General features: G+C 42.3%; 1 protein-coding gene across 5 annotated transcripts in view; it reads left to right on the top strand.

Annotated features, from left to right (window-relative positions):
• The window catches only part of dpy19l3 (dpy-19 like C-mannosyltransferase 3), a 73,687-nt gene that overhangs the window by 28,615 nt on the left and 27,179 nt on the right, over positions 1-17,893 (top strand). For all 5 annotated transcript variants that reach the window (XM_063881707.1, XM_063881708.1, XM_063881709.1 and 2 more), the window contains 5 exons: positions 2,176-2,334; positions 11,340-11,471; positions 14,701-14,812; positions 16,249-16,305; positions 16,581-16,663. In XM_063881707.1, coding sequence (XP_063737777.1) covers positions 2,176-2,334; positions 11,340-11,471; positions 14,701-14,812; positions 16,249-16,305; positions 16,581-16,663 — 543 coding nt within the window. The remainder of the gene's footprint in view (positions 1-2,175; positions 2,335-11,339; positions 11,472-14,700; positions 14,813-16,248; positions 16,306-16,580; positions 16,664-17,893) is intronic.

Here is a 17,893-nt window from a genome sequence, read left to right as displayed (position 1 = left end):
GTAGAAATAAAATGACATTAAAAAAGTAGAAAATATACATGTCAGAATAAAAACATAAACAACATACCAAGCAGGATATTATATATACATTAAGTGTGTAAGGAATGGAATGTTAAATACAATATAAATGTAAAATGTACAGTGTGAGTTTAAGTCCAGTTATCCAAGAAAAACTATGGAGAAGAGAGTTACAGTATCTGCCTTAGCGCTCCCAAACATTGTACAGTGGGGCAAAAAAGTATTTAGTCAGCCACCAATTGTGCAAGTTCTCCCATTTAAAAAGATGAGAGAGGCCTGTAATTTTTATCATAGGTATACCTCAACTATGAGAGACAAAATGAGAAAACATTTTTTAAAGGATTTTTAAAGAATTTATTTTCAAATGATTGTGGAAAATAAGTATTTGGTCAATAACAAAAGTTCATCTCAATACTTTGTTATATACCCTTTGTTGGCAATGACAGAGGTCAAACGTTTTCTGTAAGTCTTCACAAGGTTTTCACACACTGTTGCTGGTATTTTGGCCCATTCCTCCATGCAGATCTCCTCTAAAGCAGTGATGTTTTGGGGCTGTCACTGGGCAACACGGACTTTCAACTCCCTCCAAAGATTTTCTATGGGGTTGAGATCTGGAGACTGGCTAGGCCACTCCAGGACCTTGAAATGCTTCTTACGAAGCCACTCCTTCGTTGCCCTGGCGGTGTGTTTGGGATCATTGTCATGCTGAAAGACCCAGCCACGCTTCATCTTCAGTGCCCTTGCTGATGGAAGGAGGTTTTCACTCAAAATCTCACGATACATGGCCCAATTCATTCTTTCCTTTACACGGATCAGTCGTCCTGGTCCCTTTGCAGAAAAACAGCCCCAAAGCATGATGTTTCCACCCCCATGCTTCACAGTAGGTATGGTGTTCTTTGGATGCAACTCTGCATTCTTTCTCCTCCAAACACGACGAGTTGAGTTTTTACCAAAAAGTTCTATTTTGGTTTCATCTGACCATATGACATTCTCCCAATCCTCTTCTGGATCATCCAAATGCCCTCTAGCAAACTTCAGACGGGCCTGGACATGTACTGGCTTAAGCAGGGGGACACGTCTGGAACTGCAGGATTTAAGTCCCTGGCGGCGTAGTGTGTTACTGATGGTAGCCTCTGTTACTTTGGTCCCAGCTCTCTGCAGGTCATTCACTAGGTCCCCCCGTGTGGTTCTGGGATTTTTGCTCACCGTTCTTGTGATCATTTTGACCCCACGGGGTGAGATCTTGCGTGGAGCCCCAGATGGAGGGAGATTAGCAGTGGTCTTGTATGTCTTCCATTTTCTAATAATTGCTCCCACAGTTGATTTCTTCACACCAAGCTGCTTACCTATTGCAGATTCAGTTTTCCCAGCCTGGTGCAGGTCTACAATTTTGTCTCTGGTCTCCTTTGACAGCTCTTTGGTCTTGGCCATAGTGGAGTTTGGAGTATGACTGTTTGAGGTTGTGGACAGGTGTCTTTTATACTGATAACGAGTTCAAAAAGGTGCCATTAATACAGGTAACGAGTGGAGGACAGAGGAGCCTCTTAAAGAAGAAGTTACAGGTCTGTGAGAGCCAGAAATCTTGCTTGTTTGTAGGTGACCAAATACTTATTTTACCGAGGAATTTACCAATTAATTCTTTAAAAATCCTACAATGTGATTTCCTGGATTTTTTTTTCTCATTCTGTCTCTCATAGTTGAGGTATACCTATGATAAAAATTACAGGCCTCTCTCATCTTTTTAAATGGGAGAACTTGCACAATTGGTGGCTGACTAAATACTTTTTTGCCCCACTGTACATGATAGGCTAACATCTCTATGAGAGGCAATCAGAACAGACTGGGCTCCGGTTTCAGACAGAGGATGAAAAGAGGGGCTGCAGCACAGGCAGTATGAGAAAAATAAAGAGCTTTTTGAACAATAAAGCATGGAGACATGTTACAGTAGAGACAGTACATACAAATCTACACCTGTACATTTGCATAATATATCCTCCTTAAGTTTCATCAGCAGAATATCTAAAAGAAGATTCTTGACACACTGATTAAAAGACATCTCATCAATAAATGTGAGAGACAAAACAAAACCTATGACATGGACAATTCCAGTTCCCTTCCTCCTGTGCCTTCTTTAATTATAGTGCTTCCCTTCCTCAGGGACTTTGATGCCAGTCTGTATCTGTGTGAGGAGGCGTTCGGCCTGCTGCCCTACGACACTCTGGAGCGCCTGGCTGGCACCCTGCTGCTGTACCCCTACGTCCTCACCCTGCTGCTGCTCAGCGGGACGCTGGCAGTGGCTGCTCTGCACAACCTCAGGTATAGCCGGAGGGCTCTTTGAGGGGGGGGTGTACAATTATTTTTGAAACTCCTTTCTGGAAACTCACAGACGCGTTCAAGACAACAGGTAGTTGAAAAATGGTGACAACAGGAAGTTAAAAGTTGGTGACTTATTTCTGTGTTTTGGGATTCAATCAGGACTCAGAACTAACAGCGCACTAATGCCCATTTTTTTTTGGACAGTTTACTGTTAGATATGGATTCAGCATCCCCAAAACCACTCCAAAATTGTCCAAATCGGCCAATGTTGTAACTATTGTCTACGTAGGCTACAATGCTAATTAATGCTAACTAACGCAACTTATGTTAATATTGCAAATTGCCCAACATATGCAAGTTAGCATCCGGCAGTTTCTGTATGCTGAGGACCCGTACTATACATTTCTAACATAAAACTTTGGGGAACTCAACATTTCCGGGTTCACAATACAACTTTACTAGGAAGATTAACGTTTGTCCATTAAACCCAATCTCTTTCATATCTGTTAGTAACTAATGCTTTGAAATGTAGATGGTCTTCTCATTTTCTTACTCCCACTTTATTGACGGTAATTAGATATTTCATTATTTAATCGAGTGGCAGTTGAGTGATCTCCTCCATCTGTCTTCCTGTCTGTGTCTCTCTGAACACACACTGAAAGCTAATGAAGTGTGCAGCCTGAGAGTGTGTTGGTGTGAGCTGGAACACTCAACAGAGAGGAAGCTTGTGATTTGTTTGAGGACCTTTGCATGACCTCTCTTTCATGGCACAGCCTTCATGGTAAACAGTACAGCAACAGTGCATTGTTAACCTATAGCGACTGTTTACTGGGACATTAGCACGCTGTTATTGGAGGTCTGCTCGCTATTCATCGCACAAACATCGGACTTACTTTCACCAGATGGAGAAAAAAATCAGTTCATTCAAAACCCTGTAAACATTTAGCCTTGATACGGTTGTTAGGGACTGATCCCTTATAGCATTTTACATGAAAGAGGAATGGTTTAATCTTTTAACTATGGGGGCTACAAATATAACAGAACAAGTTCTCACAACTGGTAATACTCATCTTTTAACTTTTTCTTTCCGTGTCTATATTTTCAGTGTTTTTTTTGGGAGGTTTTGTCTTCGGCCTATTGAACATGACTAATTGTGTTAATGTTTCAAGGTTCAAGGTTTTATTTGTCATATGCACAGCATATACAACGTATATGTTGGCTTATATCCCATGCTGCTCCAACAACTCAACACACATGGTGCAAATAAGATAAATAAAATAGTGCAAAAAGAGAGAAGAATATTTAAGGATGTGAAATATATCCATATGTGGAATACTTTGAGAGTATTTAAATACTTCACACTGTTGAATGAGGAGGTATGGACAGATGCATATATTACGTATAAACAGATATGTATGGCAGATGTGTATAATATATATATATATATATATGTATGTGTGTACTATAAACAGATGTGAGTAGACATTCACACAGCTCAGGAGTTCAGCAGTCTTATAGCCTGTGGTATAAAACTGTCTCTGAGTCTAGTGGTCTTGGTCCGGATGCTGCGGTACCGTCTGCCAGACGGCAGCAGACAGAACAGATTGTTGCTGGGGTGATGGGGGTCCTTTCATATCCTACCGGCCCTCTTCCTACACCGCTGGGTGTAGAGGTCCTCCATGGATGGCAGCTCCGTCCTGGTGATGTGCTGAGCAGTTTTCACCACCCTCTGTAGAGTCTTACGGTCGAGGGCGGTGCAACTGCCATACCAGGCGGTGATGCAGCCAGTCAGGATACTCTCGATGGTGCACCTGTAGAAGTTGCAGAGTATCCTGGAGTCCATGTTGAACTTCCGTAGCCTGCGGAGGAAGAAGAGCCGCTGTCGAGCCGTCTTGGATATGACCCTGGTGTGATGTGTCCATGTCAGGTCCTCACTGATGTTTACCCTGAACCTGAAGCTGCTGACTCTCTCCACAGGAGTCCCGTCGATGGTGATGGGTGTGTGTGCCTCTCTCTGCTTCTTCCTGTAGTCCACAATCAGCTCCTTTGTTTTGCTGACGTTGAGATGGAGGTTGTTGTCCTGGCACCAAGATGTCAGGGCTCTGACCTCCTCTCTGTACGCCGTCTCGTCGCCGTCTGTGATCAGGCCGATGACGGTCGTGTTTTCAGCAAACTTGATGATGGTGTTGGAGCTGTGTGTGGCCACGCAGTCATGCATGAACAGGGAGTAGAGGAGAGGGCTGAGCACACAACCCTGAGGGGCTCCGGTGTTGAGGGTCAAGGTGGAGGATGTGATGTTCCCCATCCGCACTGCCTGGGATCTGCCCGTCAGGAAGCTCAGGATCCAGTCACAGAGGGCGCTGTTGAGCCCGAGGTCCCTGAGCTTAAGGATGAGCTTGGAGTTTCACAATGGTGTTGAATGCTGAACTGTAGTCAATGAACAGCATTCTCACATAAGTGTTCCTCTGGTCCAGGTGGGAGAGGGCAGTGTGGAGGGTGAGGGAGATGGCATCATCCGTGGACCTGTTTGCTCTGTAGGCAAACTGCAGGGGGTCCCGTGAGTCAGGGAGGGAGGAGGTGATACAAGTTTTGACTAACCGCTCAAAGCACTTCATGATGATGGAGGTGAGTGCAACTGGGCGGGAGTCATTGAGGCAGATGGGTTTTGTCTTTTTGGGGACAGGGACAATGATGGACTCTTGGGGACTACAGACTGGAGCAGTGACCTATTGAAAATGTCTGTGAACACATCTGCCAGCTGAACTGCACACACCTTGAGAGCACGGCCAGGGATGCCATCAGGTCCTGGAGCCCGTGTGTGTTGATCCTTTTCAGAGATCTACACACATCTGCACTGGTTAAAACCAGTGAGCAGGGATCCTGGGCCTTCTGTGCCTCCACAGCCGGGGGCTTCTCAAAGCGTGCATACAATGTGTTCTGTTCATCTGGGAGAGATGCAGACACTTCCTCAGCACCACTCGTTGTCCTTTTGTAGTCTGTTATTGTTTTTAGTCCAGACCACATATTTCTGGCGTTGGAGCCCTTGTAGTTCGACTCCACCTTGTCCCTGTATTGTCTTTTCGCACTGCTAATAGCTCTCCGGAGTGCATACCTGGAATTCCTGCACTCATCCAAATCACCGCCGCTGTGCGCGATGGCCCGTGCTTTAAGTTTAGCTCAGACCTCGCCGTTTATCCAGGGCTTCTCATTTGGGAATGTCCGTACAGTAATCCGCGGCACGACGTCATCGATGCATTTGCCGATGTAGCAAATGACCGCGTCAGTGTGTGTGTTTATATCGTCCTCCTCAAACACACACCACTCTGTGATGCCAAAGCAGTGGCAGAGAGCAGAGTCAGACTGCTCGGACCAACGCTGCACTGTCCTCGTCACAGGTCGGTCCCTCTTCAGTCTCTGCCGGTAAACGGGGAGCAGAAGAAGAGAGATGTGGTCTGACATGCCGAAGGGGGGGCGGGGGAGGGCTTTATATCCATGCCGGAAAGGAGTGTAAACATGGTCCAGTGTATTTCCACCGTGCCGTGGGGCAGCTGACGTGCTGATAGAATTTTGACAAGACTTTCTTAATGCAAAGTGTAAGATAAGATAAGAGGTAAACAATCCCAAACTGGAAATGGTTGTGTTGCAGCAGCATAAAACAAAACAAAGGCATTGCACATCATTAGAAATTAAAAATATAAATATCTCAAAATAGAATAGAATAAACCAGTAAAAGCAAAAGGGAAATATACAGTTAAGTGCAATGAGTGGAAACTAAATATAAATGAATGAAATAATAATGTAAACAGCTACACTTTTCTGAGTTAAAACCAGTGTTTATTTTGGACTTTTACTTGAATTTAGTCTTGGTTTTAGACAGAAATTCTTATATGTTTTTCATCACATTATAAACATTTTCCTCCTTATACTTTTAGTCTAGTTGTAGTCGACAAAATTCAACTTTACTTTGAAGTTAAATGTTTTCTCTCATCATTTTTTCCTCTTTCTTATTCCTAATTTAGTCTCTGTTCTCCAAACCTTTGTTTTGTGTCGTTAAACACAACGTGAACATCCCTTCAGCTTAAGCACCGACCTCATTCCAGGCTTCAAAAAAAGAAACACCTTCCAGAAACTTCACTTTCACACGAGGGAACTGTTTGTATTTGACATTATACAAACAGCTCATTTCCCGGTTTCAGAACTCATTCCTGCACCACTTTATTGTCAGGACTGAGGACTAAGATAAGGATAGACAGAGCAAGATGGTTCTTTATGTTTACACCGATCAGCCATAACATTCTGACCACTGACAGCTGAAGTGAAGAACACTGATTATCTTTTTACAATGGCACCTGTCAGTGTGTGTGTGTGTGTGTGGGGGGAGGGGGGTCAGGCAGCAAGTGAACACGTTGTCCTCAAAGTGGACGTGTTGGAAGAAGGAAATATGGATAAGGATGTGACAAGTTGCAAATTGTGATGACTAGACGACTGGGTCAGAGCATCTCCAAAGCTGCAGCCTCTATAGGGGGTTCCCGGTCTACAGAGCTCAGTACCTACCACAAGTGATCAGAGGAAGGAAAACCAATGAACAGAGTGAGGGTCATGGGTGGCCAAGGCTCATTGATGCACGTAGGGAGGGAAGGCTGACCTGTGTGGTCCGATCCAACAGAAAAGCTACTGTAGCTCAGATTGCTGAAACAGTTAGTGCTGTTTCTGTTATAAAGGAGTCAGAACACAAAGAGCATTTGTTGCGTATGGGGCTCCGAGCCGCAGACCGGTCAGGGTGCTCATGCTGACTCCTTCATGGAAGCGATATTCCCTGATGGCCTCTTTCAGCAGGAACACGTGCCATGCCACACTGCAGAGATGGCTCAGGAATGGTTTGATGAACACGACAACGAAGTGTTGATTTGGCCTCCAAATTCCCCAGATCTCAATCCATCGAGCATCTGTGGGATGTGCTGGAGTCCAAGCGATGGAGGCCCCACCTCTCTACTTACAGTCTTAAAGGATCTGCTGCTAACGTCTTGGTGCCAGACACCACAGCACACCTTCAGAGGTCTAGTGGAGTCCATGCCTTGACGGGTCAGGGCTGTTTTGGCCGCAAAAGGGAGACTTTCACAATATTAGGCAGCTGGTCATAATCTTATGGCTGATCAGTATCATCAGAGCTAGCACCTAATGGCTTCGCTGTCATCTTCTCGTCTGAGTTTCACATGATTGACAAATGGCTCACCAGCACTGTAGAAACTGTGGGGAATTTAGACGTAGCTTTCATGAATCAATCAGCAAAACTGGAAATCACATTCATAATAAATATCTCATCCTCGTCCTTATTAGGCCAGTTGGTTAAATATTGGGTAAATGAAAATGAATGGAGAGTCTGAGCCCTGAGGATGGCTACTGGAGGCAGTACTAAGTCACAGTGGTCGTCCCCATCCCTGTGTCTCCGCCACACACCGCTGCAGCTTCAGTAATGGCGTTGTTGCTTCTGGAAAGCAGAATATTCCTCCAGCTGCCTTTTCAAAGCTTCATTTGCCTGTGGTGCAAGGTGAGGGGCCGCATTAAAATAATCGCATTAGCATATCAACTCGCCCTCTGCCGTTGGAGGGCTGGAATACTAACCTCATAGAACAAAGGGGCTATTTGACAATTCTGGATTTAATTTCATCCAGTTTACCACACCGCACGTAGAAGGAGCGGCCAGATTAGATTTGTATTCAAATGGAAGCCAGGGTCCGTCTGATTCGGCGCGGGAGGCCAAATCATGGGAGTGACATCATTGCCCTCAGGCCTTCCTCTGTGTGTCTGAGGCCGTCTCCATGCAGACACACACCGGCCGGGGGTGTGTGCATCATTGTGTGTCTTGCTTGTGAGCACACAGCTAATGAAATCTGAATAACCGCTACTGAGATCTGAATAATGTGAATAATATCACTTCCACCTGCCGCTCTGCATCTCTTCTCAAGCGCCTGGCTGTTCAAATAATAATAAAGCTTTATATGTAAAGCACTTTTCAGACACCAGGTGCAGCGCAAAGTGCTTAAACAACACAACACAAATAAGAACTGAGAAGAAGAAATTCACTTAAGGTCACACGGTAAAACCTTTTTGCACACATGCAGCATAGCAACATGATATAACCGTTTAAAAGCCTAAGGCAGGGGTGTCCAACCTTTTTTCACAGAGGGCCACATACATAAAAATATACGAAGGGCTCGGCCCCTCACTAGAGGTGAATATTGCCTCATAAGTTAAGTTATAAGTTTGCAAAATCAATCAGATGTAGGTAAATAATGCGCGACACTTGAAAATGCTTTAAGAAAAAGAACCATAGGGTTTCATTTATTTTGTTGGCAGCTCATTCCTTAAAACAGAAGCCTCAGATTGCTTATAATAAAAGGAAACATGAAGGTTACATTTCAAGCTGGTTATGGAAATAAGTTTTTGTGTGTTTTTTTTCAACTATCAACTAAGATTTATTAGAAAATGTTTTCAACTTTAGTTGACTGAATTTTTGGAAAATTGGGCTCATTAACACATGAACACTGTGTAATGTATTTTAACACATACATTTAAGAAGTAATTTATAAACAAGCAAAAGTTTAATTCGTGGGCCATATTCCTTGATACTTTTTGAATTTGCTGAGCCGATTCGAGATGGCCCGCAGGCCGCATTTGGCCCCCGGGCCGTAGTTTGGACACCCCCTGCTTTACGGGATACAGGGAGGCAAAAGGTGTGATACTACAAATAAATTACAATCAAATAAAGAATGAACCCTCTCGGTAAAACAAAAAAAAAAGACAAATTGAATAAATTCAAAACAATATAAAAACCTATAAATGAATAAAACAATACAAAATGAAATAAGAATCTAACAATAAATACTAAGGATAATTAAGGTTAAAAGACCAACTCAAAAGGGAATGTCAGTAAACTGTAAAATAAACAAGCACTAAACATAATACATTATACTATGTAAGATAGTAATAATAATTATTATCCTGCGGGTGTTCTTTGCCCCATAATGCCGCTTCGCTGCACATTATCCCTTACTTACCATATAGTATAATGTATTATGTATATTAGTGGTTTTCTTTTACAGTTTAGCGACATTCCTTTTAAAGTTTGTATGTTAGGCCTAATCTTTTAATATGTATTAGTGTTAGTATTTATTGAGTCTCTATTATTCTTATTAGTTAGTATTGTTTTATTTATAGGTTTTTATTAGGGATTCACCGATTGCAAAAATGTCGGCCGATGCCGATGTTAAGAATAACAATTCTTGCCGATGGCCGATGTTTTACTATGTAAACTGTAATAGTAGCATAAGGCAGATAAGGCAGCCTGTCCCTTTCAGAGAGAGAGAGTGGGGGATACGTGTGTGTATGTGTAAGAGCGAGAGAGAGGTTGATCGCTCTATGAGAGCTCCTGCAGATGATGTCATATATGCTGGTCACGTGACGAGATACGACAGGGGCAGCCATTTTGGCAGTCATCGCGGCAGTAAATTGACAGGCACTGGCAGACTGTCAAGGATGGTGGATAACTGCTGTGCACCAGGTTGCACAAATAGGCGTGGGAAAAAGAAAGGTGTATCGTATTATCGCATTCCTAAAGACGCGGAGAGGAGGGAGAAGTGGATTGGAGCGATTAAAAGAGCCAGGAGCCTTCAGAAAAAGACTGAAAGATGGGACCCCCCGGCCGTTGGCTTTCGCTTATGCAGTGATCACTTCATATCAGGTGGGTGAAGGAATACAGTACAATGCTACAAAAAGTTTCTGGTCAGTTTAATTAAATTTAATTAGTTTAATTTAAGAAGTAGCACCCAGTTATTATAGCTAACGGACACTGTGATGTCCCTTTTTAACTCAACAAGTGTGGCTCTGGCGCAGCCTAGCCAGTTAGCAAGTTAGCTTGTAGCAAGCTAGTGGTAAACAAACCCGTGTTGAAATATTCCTTCTTATTTTGTAGGGAGAAAGAGTGATAATCTCCACAGTTGAATGTTGTTTACGAAGCCGGACTGACACCATTTGTAAGCCTCCAAGCTTTTGTACGCTCTGAGGGAGTCTCCTGAGTACACTGATGGAAAGCTTACAAGATAGCTGTGGATGTCTGCGTAGCGCAAGTCGGGTACATCGTCTTCAGAGCAGGAGGTTATGCTCTTGAAAAGCACACCGGGTGAATTATATGGGTCGCTTATATTTAATCTCTCTAATTTTGTACTATAAAGCCGAATTTCACTTGAATTAAAATGAGAAGTATACTCGCTCGGTAAGAAAACACTGGCACCGGTGGTCATGTTGACTGCCAAAATGGTGGCTCCCAACCAAAAGTCACGTGACCGCAGGAGCTCTATAGTAAGTTTCTGGAAGTTAACGGGAGTAGCAGCAAGTGTAACAAAGTCACAAATATAAACGACGGCCTCCCAAAAACACTGAAGGATGGATTTAATTTACCGATCCTCCAGACACCCGGTACACGGGGCGGAAGTCTTGCAGCGTGCAGCAGCAGCTCCTCACAGAGGAGAGGAGACCCCCCGGTCAGCCCCCCCCCCTCCGAATGACTTTATTAAAGTTACGGCAGACCCCCAGTCACTGATATAATCCTTCAAAATGATGCCCTGATTGAAGATTTGTTCCGTCAGACTTCAAAATAATGACGCTAATGCGACTTCTCCCGGTCACGTAGCAAAACATAAACATCGGCGACTGCCATCGGTGCTGTCACCTTGTTTTACCGATTGTGGTAAATAGGGCTAACATCGGCCATGTATCGGTGCATCCCTAGTTTTTATATTTTCTTGTATTTATTCATGTCTTTTTTTTTTTTTACCGAGAGGGTCCATTAGAGTAAAAACCTATAAAATAAGTAAAACAATAATAAATGATGCACATGAAAAGACCATTTAAAGGGGTGTGTCACTCAAATATATAGATATATAAAGATATTTTTCCTGGTAGGGTATCTAGACATATGTTTTATGTCTCCATGTTGTGTTTTTCAGCAGACCTAAAGGAGGTGCGGCCGAGGAGAGGAAAGGAGTCACCGAGGGGCGAGCCGTGGCTCTCCGTCCAGATGTGGCCTACAACCTGTTACACACACTGTTCTACGGCCTCCTGGCTTTCAGCACTATGAGGTTAGCCCATGGTTGTGTCATTAGAGGATCATGTACACACAGCCATGTGAATCAACACACTTTCCCATGTAGGCGCTTAGTTTTTTTGCCTGGGAGGGACTCTTGAAATGTACTTAGATTCTTGATTGCGCACACTTGTGAGCAGATGCTGGAATCCTGGAAATTGCCTCTTACATGCTTTCCACTGAGCGTCTGAGTGAGCCACTTTGGACCTGATCAGCCCCCTACACCATCACATGCACCCCCTTCTGTCTCTCAGAGAGGCACACGGCAGGAACAGGAAGAGTGGACACAGTTGGACAACACATTCTAATCAGAATGTTGCGTCTTTAATACTATTATCTAGTTGCTAATCATAGTGGCATTATAAATAAAATAAAAACATGTTGATAAAATCTTTGGAAGCTTATCGCTAATTTAGCTACAGATCAGTTAGCTGTTAACTTTTAGCTGTTAGCTGTTAATTTCTCTGTTTGGCACCCACAAACACTGTGGCCTATTTCTCTGGTTCACCTTGCGGCTTCATGCATCGGCAGGTTCCCTCTGTGGAACGGCGCCCCCGCTGAGGCCCCCGCTGAGCCTCCGTCACATGCCGGGATCCGGCTGTGAGGCGAGAGCTCAGTCTCCAACGCTGGCACCAAAGCTTTACCATCCAACAGAAACATCATTCTTGCCGTCCACTTTCATATCCAGCCACTCCTTCATAATTCCCAGAATGTCTGAGCGGCGGTTACAGCTGCTGGGACATTCTGCCGCTTGACAAATTTTCTCTTATTGGTCACACCAGGAGTATGACAGCCAAGCAATATGGACTGACCGGCCTCGACCTCTGCTGCAGCAGAAGAGAGACTGCACTGTGTCCTCTTCAACAGATCGTTTTTTGTGTTTCTTTAAACACTTTCTTTGATAAGGTTAAAAGAAAAATAGTAATTTTCACGTAAAGGTGTACTTTGTAGATGTGTAGCAAATCCTTGTGGTGGATTGGGAAAGTTGATAGGTTGGGATACAAGTCGTGAGATAAGCGCTAACTGTTTACTCAGTGTGTTTTTATGATCAAGATTCAAAGATTTTAATGTGATATGCACATAATATGACTGCAGTGTAGGAATGGCAATGGAAAGCTTAAGTCCCGAGCTCCTCCAACAATGCCATATAGTTATATTAGACATAAAACAAACTCAAAAATAAAAATAGTGCAGACCGAAATCTATTGTATATACACCTTAATAGATTATGATATATGAATGAGCAGAATGTAAAGATAAATATTGTACAGTTAGATGGAATTACATGCTTTTTTTTTTACAGTGATAGCTATTAAGATAAATAAATGATAAGATGACAACAGAAGATTAAGATGTGTTCAGGTGGTTATAAGTAGGAGTGGAATAATCCACAGATTTAGATTTAGAACAATGTTTAAAACCAGTGCAAACATTTATCAGTTTCATCTAAAAAATCAAAACAAGCTTAGCCATGAACATCTTACAAGAGCAACCATGGATGTATAAAGAGAGCTAGCTAGCCATGAGAGTTGCTCAAAATGACTCTAAAACGAAAGTCCCTGAATCACCCTTGATCTTCTGGCAATGTTCCGCATCTATGAGGTCCAAAGAGCATGCACACTTGCGTCTTCCTAAAGCCCCCTATCTGCTCCGTCACGTCCGGTTTTGGCTCGATCAAAAATAATGGAGAGGGAAAATAACTATGGACTCTGCTTTTAATGTTTTATAACTTTTGACTCTATAATAATATATCAGTGGGAAAGTGTTTTCCAGTTAAATGTATGTCACAGACTGATGTGGAAGTCTAGCACCACGGTTTGCTTCTCGTCCTGGAGGCTTGGGAGCAACTCCTCCAAATGGGAAGAATCCAATTTCCCTTTATTTGCCCCCTGTCAAGAAAATCATAGATTACAATCGGAATCCTCACTTATTTTCCCATATAACAAGAAACTAGCAAAGAACTCATGTGTGCGAAAGAAAAGGATTAATCTGCTTTCTGTTTTGTTCACAGCAACATGGAGGAGCTAGCTTTCCAAGGTTCACTTAAGTAGCTTAATTCGAATGAGATTGTGTAAGCCAGCAGCTGGGCGAGGTTCCTCTGTGCATGTTAATATTTCACATTGTGTTCTGCCCCTAATCCGAATTTATATAACGGGCAGGACTTATAAATGTACTGTACGTTCAATATATGTATATATATATATATATATATATATATATATATATACATATATATATATATATATATATATATATACATATATATATATATATATATATATATATATATATAGTTCCTACAATGCTTTCCGCTTAGTCAGGAAATAAAATGCTGATTGAACTCACACAAAGGGAGAGGAGACTAAAAGCTTTGAATACAGCAGCAGCCAGGTAGCGCGGTTACTGACAGATTTGATTTCAGCACTTTCTACAAAATGCTGATGAAGAGTGAAAGGCCAAAACGGCAGAGAGCCATTTGCGTCAGTCAGGAGGCTCCTTTGCATTAAAGAAGGACTGAGATTTATTCCTCTCTCCCTCTCAGTACCACACTGTTCTTTCTCTCAGTCTCCACTCGGCTGTTCACTCTCCTGCGTTTAATCTTTTGCTCATTTCTTTAGAACTGTATTTCATGAGCAGAGGATCAGATGATAAGGCTGTGTTTCACACTGAAACCATTTCACTCATTGCTACTAAATATAGACAATCTGGCTTTTTGGATTTAATGTTCTTAATGGGCTTGAGAGAACCATTTAAAGGGGCCATATTTAGCTTTCTGGGTTTTCACTTTCCTCTGGTGTTGTTTTAGTGCATGTAAATGGTCTGCAAAGGCTAAAATCCCTGTGTTTCCTCCAGAGGGAGTTTCTCTCCCACTCCCAGAAATGAACCCACTGCTTAAGGTCCTTATACTTATATAACATTAACATTACATATGACTTACATACACTTCAGTATTGTACACCTGAAGAAGCAAGTTGTGGATAACTATCTTTCCCAACAACATGTAATCTGCGGGGGCTGGGGGTCAAACCACTGACCCTCTGATGTGTATATGTGTATTTATCTCCTGAGCAACAGCCTGCCTTATAAAGGAGAATAAAACACACACAGTAACACGACTTTACTACTTTACAAACAGAAGAAAACTCTTAAAAAGTGGGAACCTTTAATATAAATGTTTTAACAGCCAACACCTGGATGTCTCCTGTCTCCCACTTTCTCCCCAGGATGAAGTACATATGGACGGGCCACATGTGTGCAGTGGCGGCCTACGGTGTGTGTGGGAAGGAGCTGTGGACGCTGCTGCTCGGCACCCTCAGGTGCACCAGTAAAGTTCTGGTACGGTTTTAAAACTACTGCCTCTCACTAACGGCTCTGAACATGTGTTGGTTTCTTTCCTCTTTTTGAAATGAAAAACCTGATATTAGTCTTGACTTTACGTCCATTACACACGTTTCGCTTTAAAGCTGATATTCTTCTATTAGCAAAGGATCAGTTGGATGTGGGTATGGCTTTGTTTTGGGTCATATACGAGAACCACACAAAATGAATGTAACTAAAAAAAGTAAATTCTGAATTAAAAACACATCATTCTGGGTAATACGGATTTAACTAATATTTCCATATTTTAAGGCTATGCTACAAAATGCAACAAATGAAAATGTCCGTTGTCTATAATATGAGTAATAATAATGTAAGTCTGATTCAACCCTTTAATGTGTATGCTCATACCAGAGATTATTTAAGTAAACTGAGCTGAACAATGTGAGCTGGTGTCAGATTACTGTTACATAAAGACGTAAAGAAATAGGGATTACAGTGTTAGTAAAAACCTGTAAGAGCATGTAGTGTGTGTGGTAAAGGACCAGAGGTTCTCTCTTCTCTGTCAGCTGTTCTGCTCTGGAGGCTAATACTTTAAGTGTGAATCTATACGCCTACTGCCTGAATCTGCTTTATGGTTTCACTTTCTTTGTTTCATTTGTTCTGTTTTTTATTCAGCAAGTGAACCTATATGTTCATACAATAGTGTGTGAGCTTAACTGTGTGTGTTAAACTAAAACGGAGCATTTTCTGTCAGCTCTGTTTCTGTTAGCCTTGTATTTAATAATAATAACTTAAATGTATATAGCGCCTTTCATGGTACCCAAGGTCGCTTTACAAATAGGGAGGGGAAAAAAGGAGTGGGGGTTAGGGATTTCTGCTTCTTTTAAACTGCAGTATGTGCTCATGTGTCTCATTGTTGGTGTATAGGCTGCTGCCTGAATATGACATTTCTGATCCTAAATATGTTGTTTCTCCTTTTAAAAGGTTACATTGATCTGTTGTCTTACATAATATAGTCAAGTAAAAACATTTTATTGATACTTCTTTATTATTTATTTGCACTACATTTGATATTCAGGTAATCCAAAAGTAACGGAAAGTAATCTGATTACAGTACTTGTATGTTTCCACACTCAGATCAGGTTACCTATTGTTATTTTTTGTTCTTGTACGGGTAAATGTAACCCTCCCAACCCATACCCATCCTGCATTACTCTGGTGATAACAACGTCAGGGAGGCCACTAGGTGTCAGTGTGGCCCCAACATCAGCGCATCGTTAGATCAGGTAAGAGTGGAACCTTGTGAGCGGTGCTGCTGTGTGTGTCGGTTATCTCTGTGTTATCTCGCTCTGCGCTGGGCTTCATTTTGAGCTGTATCTCTGTCTGACGCTTGCTTCCCCCATTAAATCCTTTCATTTCATTACAGCCCTTTTCTGTCTCTCATTCTGCAGTTAAGGCTTGTCAGATATGCAGTCCCGCTGCTGGTGATCGCTTGCCTGTATTACAAGGTATGCCATTTACTCGCTGGTTCCTCAGTGTGTCGTTGGGGTTATTACTGTGCCCAACCACAGGAGAAACTGAGGAAGAATATGAAAACGAGCAATTGATAACCTGAAATCATTGCTTTCCTCTTATCTATTCTCCATTGGTAAGAGTCTAAAAGGCTGTCACACACACTGTTACATTCTTTGCTTTACTAAGATGTATTTTAGTCATGTCTTTTACACCCTTAATGGACGCTACCTGCAGCTTTTCCATCGCTTATCTCTGTGTTTCTCTCTAGTTCTGGCCCAAGCTGATGGAGGAGTTATCCGAACTGAGGGAGTTCTATGATCCAGACACTGTGGAGCTCATGACCTGGATTAGGTACCCACACGCGCACGCACACACAAATCCGGAGCATGCAACAAATAGAAGCAAATCTGATTATCTTGTTTCGGCGGATCAAGTTTCACTTTGTCTAATGTCCTTGATTAGTCTATGGGTGTGTGTGCGTGTGTATCGCCGCTTGTTTGAGGGGGGAGTCAGGCCGGTGAGTGATGAGAGCCGATGGGCCCACCCATGAATAAGACTGGGGGGTTGCTGGAGAGGCCCCAGCTGTTGGCAGAGCTGCACCCACCTCAGGGTCTCCTCGCCTGGCTTTCACTCAGCAGCGTTCCCGTGATGGAATCAGAGAATTGGAAAGGCTCTGTAATGTAGCCATGTGTGTGTGTGTGTGTTTCAGTCACACATGTAGCTTTAAAACAAAAAGTCTGGACCAGCACACGTCACTAATCACTTTTTTCACTGAACAAACTTTATGGAAGTTTAATTTTTTCAATGTTATTTGTGTGAACAGACGAGTGTAAATGTGTATATTTATTTATTTTTGACTCATAGTATATGAAAAGCATAGTTGAATATCTTTCAAACAATTGTACAGCTTACAACTAACAATCTGGCATTTTTGAATCCAGTTTTTTTACGGGGTATCAAAAAAAGGATTTGTTGATTATATTTCTACGTTTTGGATTTGCATTTTATACACACACACAGTAAGACCATGCACTACAGTTACTACCAAAATGAATAAATACATGCAAAGTAAGTTAAAAGCCACAAAGCATTGGATTAAATTAGATAAGACACAATAAACACAAACACATTACACAGATAAGTTACAAATGAAAGCATTTTGAGGAGCCATTCGTACTTGTGTTTTGACATATTTTGTTAACAGGTCCTGCTTCTTTTTAAAGATAGACACAGGGAAAGGCATTTTGATGATGTGATGAAGTTGTGGTTCAGTGTCAGCGACGAATGTAATCCAGCCTATCAGAACGCTCTTGGAGTAACAGCCACAGGAGTTCACTAAAGTTGTTGTGCTCGTACCAAACTTCTTGACAGGCTCAGAAAGTTTCTGTTGTGTCTTCTGCAGTTGTTCTCATCACAGTCTGGAGTTAGATCTTCCATTCCGCTCCTGTCAGGGCTCCAGCGATGGGTAAAAAGTGTTGAGGTAGTGATTGAGAAATCTAAACATGAGGTTTTAATCTCTATCAAAATGGCTTCAGTCAGTCTTTCAAAAGCCCTAAAATAAGAAGCTTTGCTCTTAAATTT

Source organism: Eleginops maclovinus, chromosome 4 (assembly GCF_036324505.1).
Source record: "Eleginops maclovinus isolate JMC-PN-2008 ecotype Puerto Natales chromosome 4, JC_Emac_rtc_rv5, whole genome shotgun sequence".
NCBI lineage: Eukaryota > Metazoa > Chordata > Actinopteri > Perciformes > Eleginopidae > Eleginops > Eleginops maclovinus.
The sequence above is the reverse complement of the archived record's forward strand: the minus strand, read 5'-3'. Positions and strand labels throughout refer to the sequence as shown.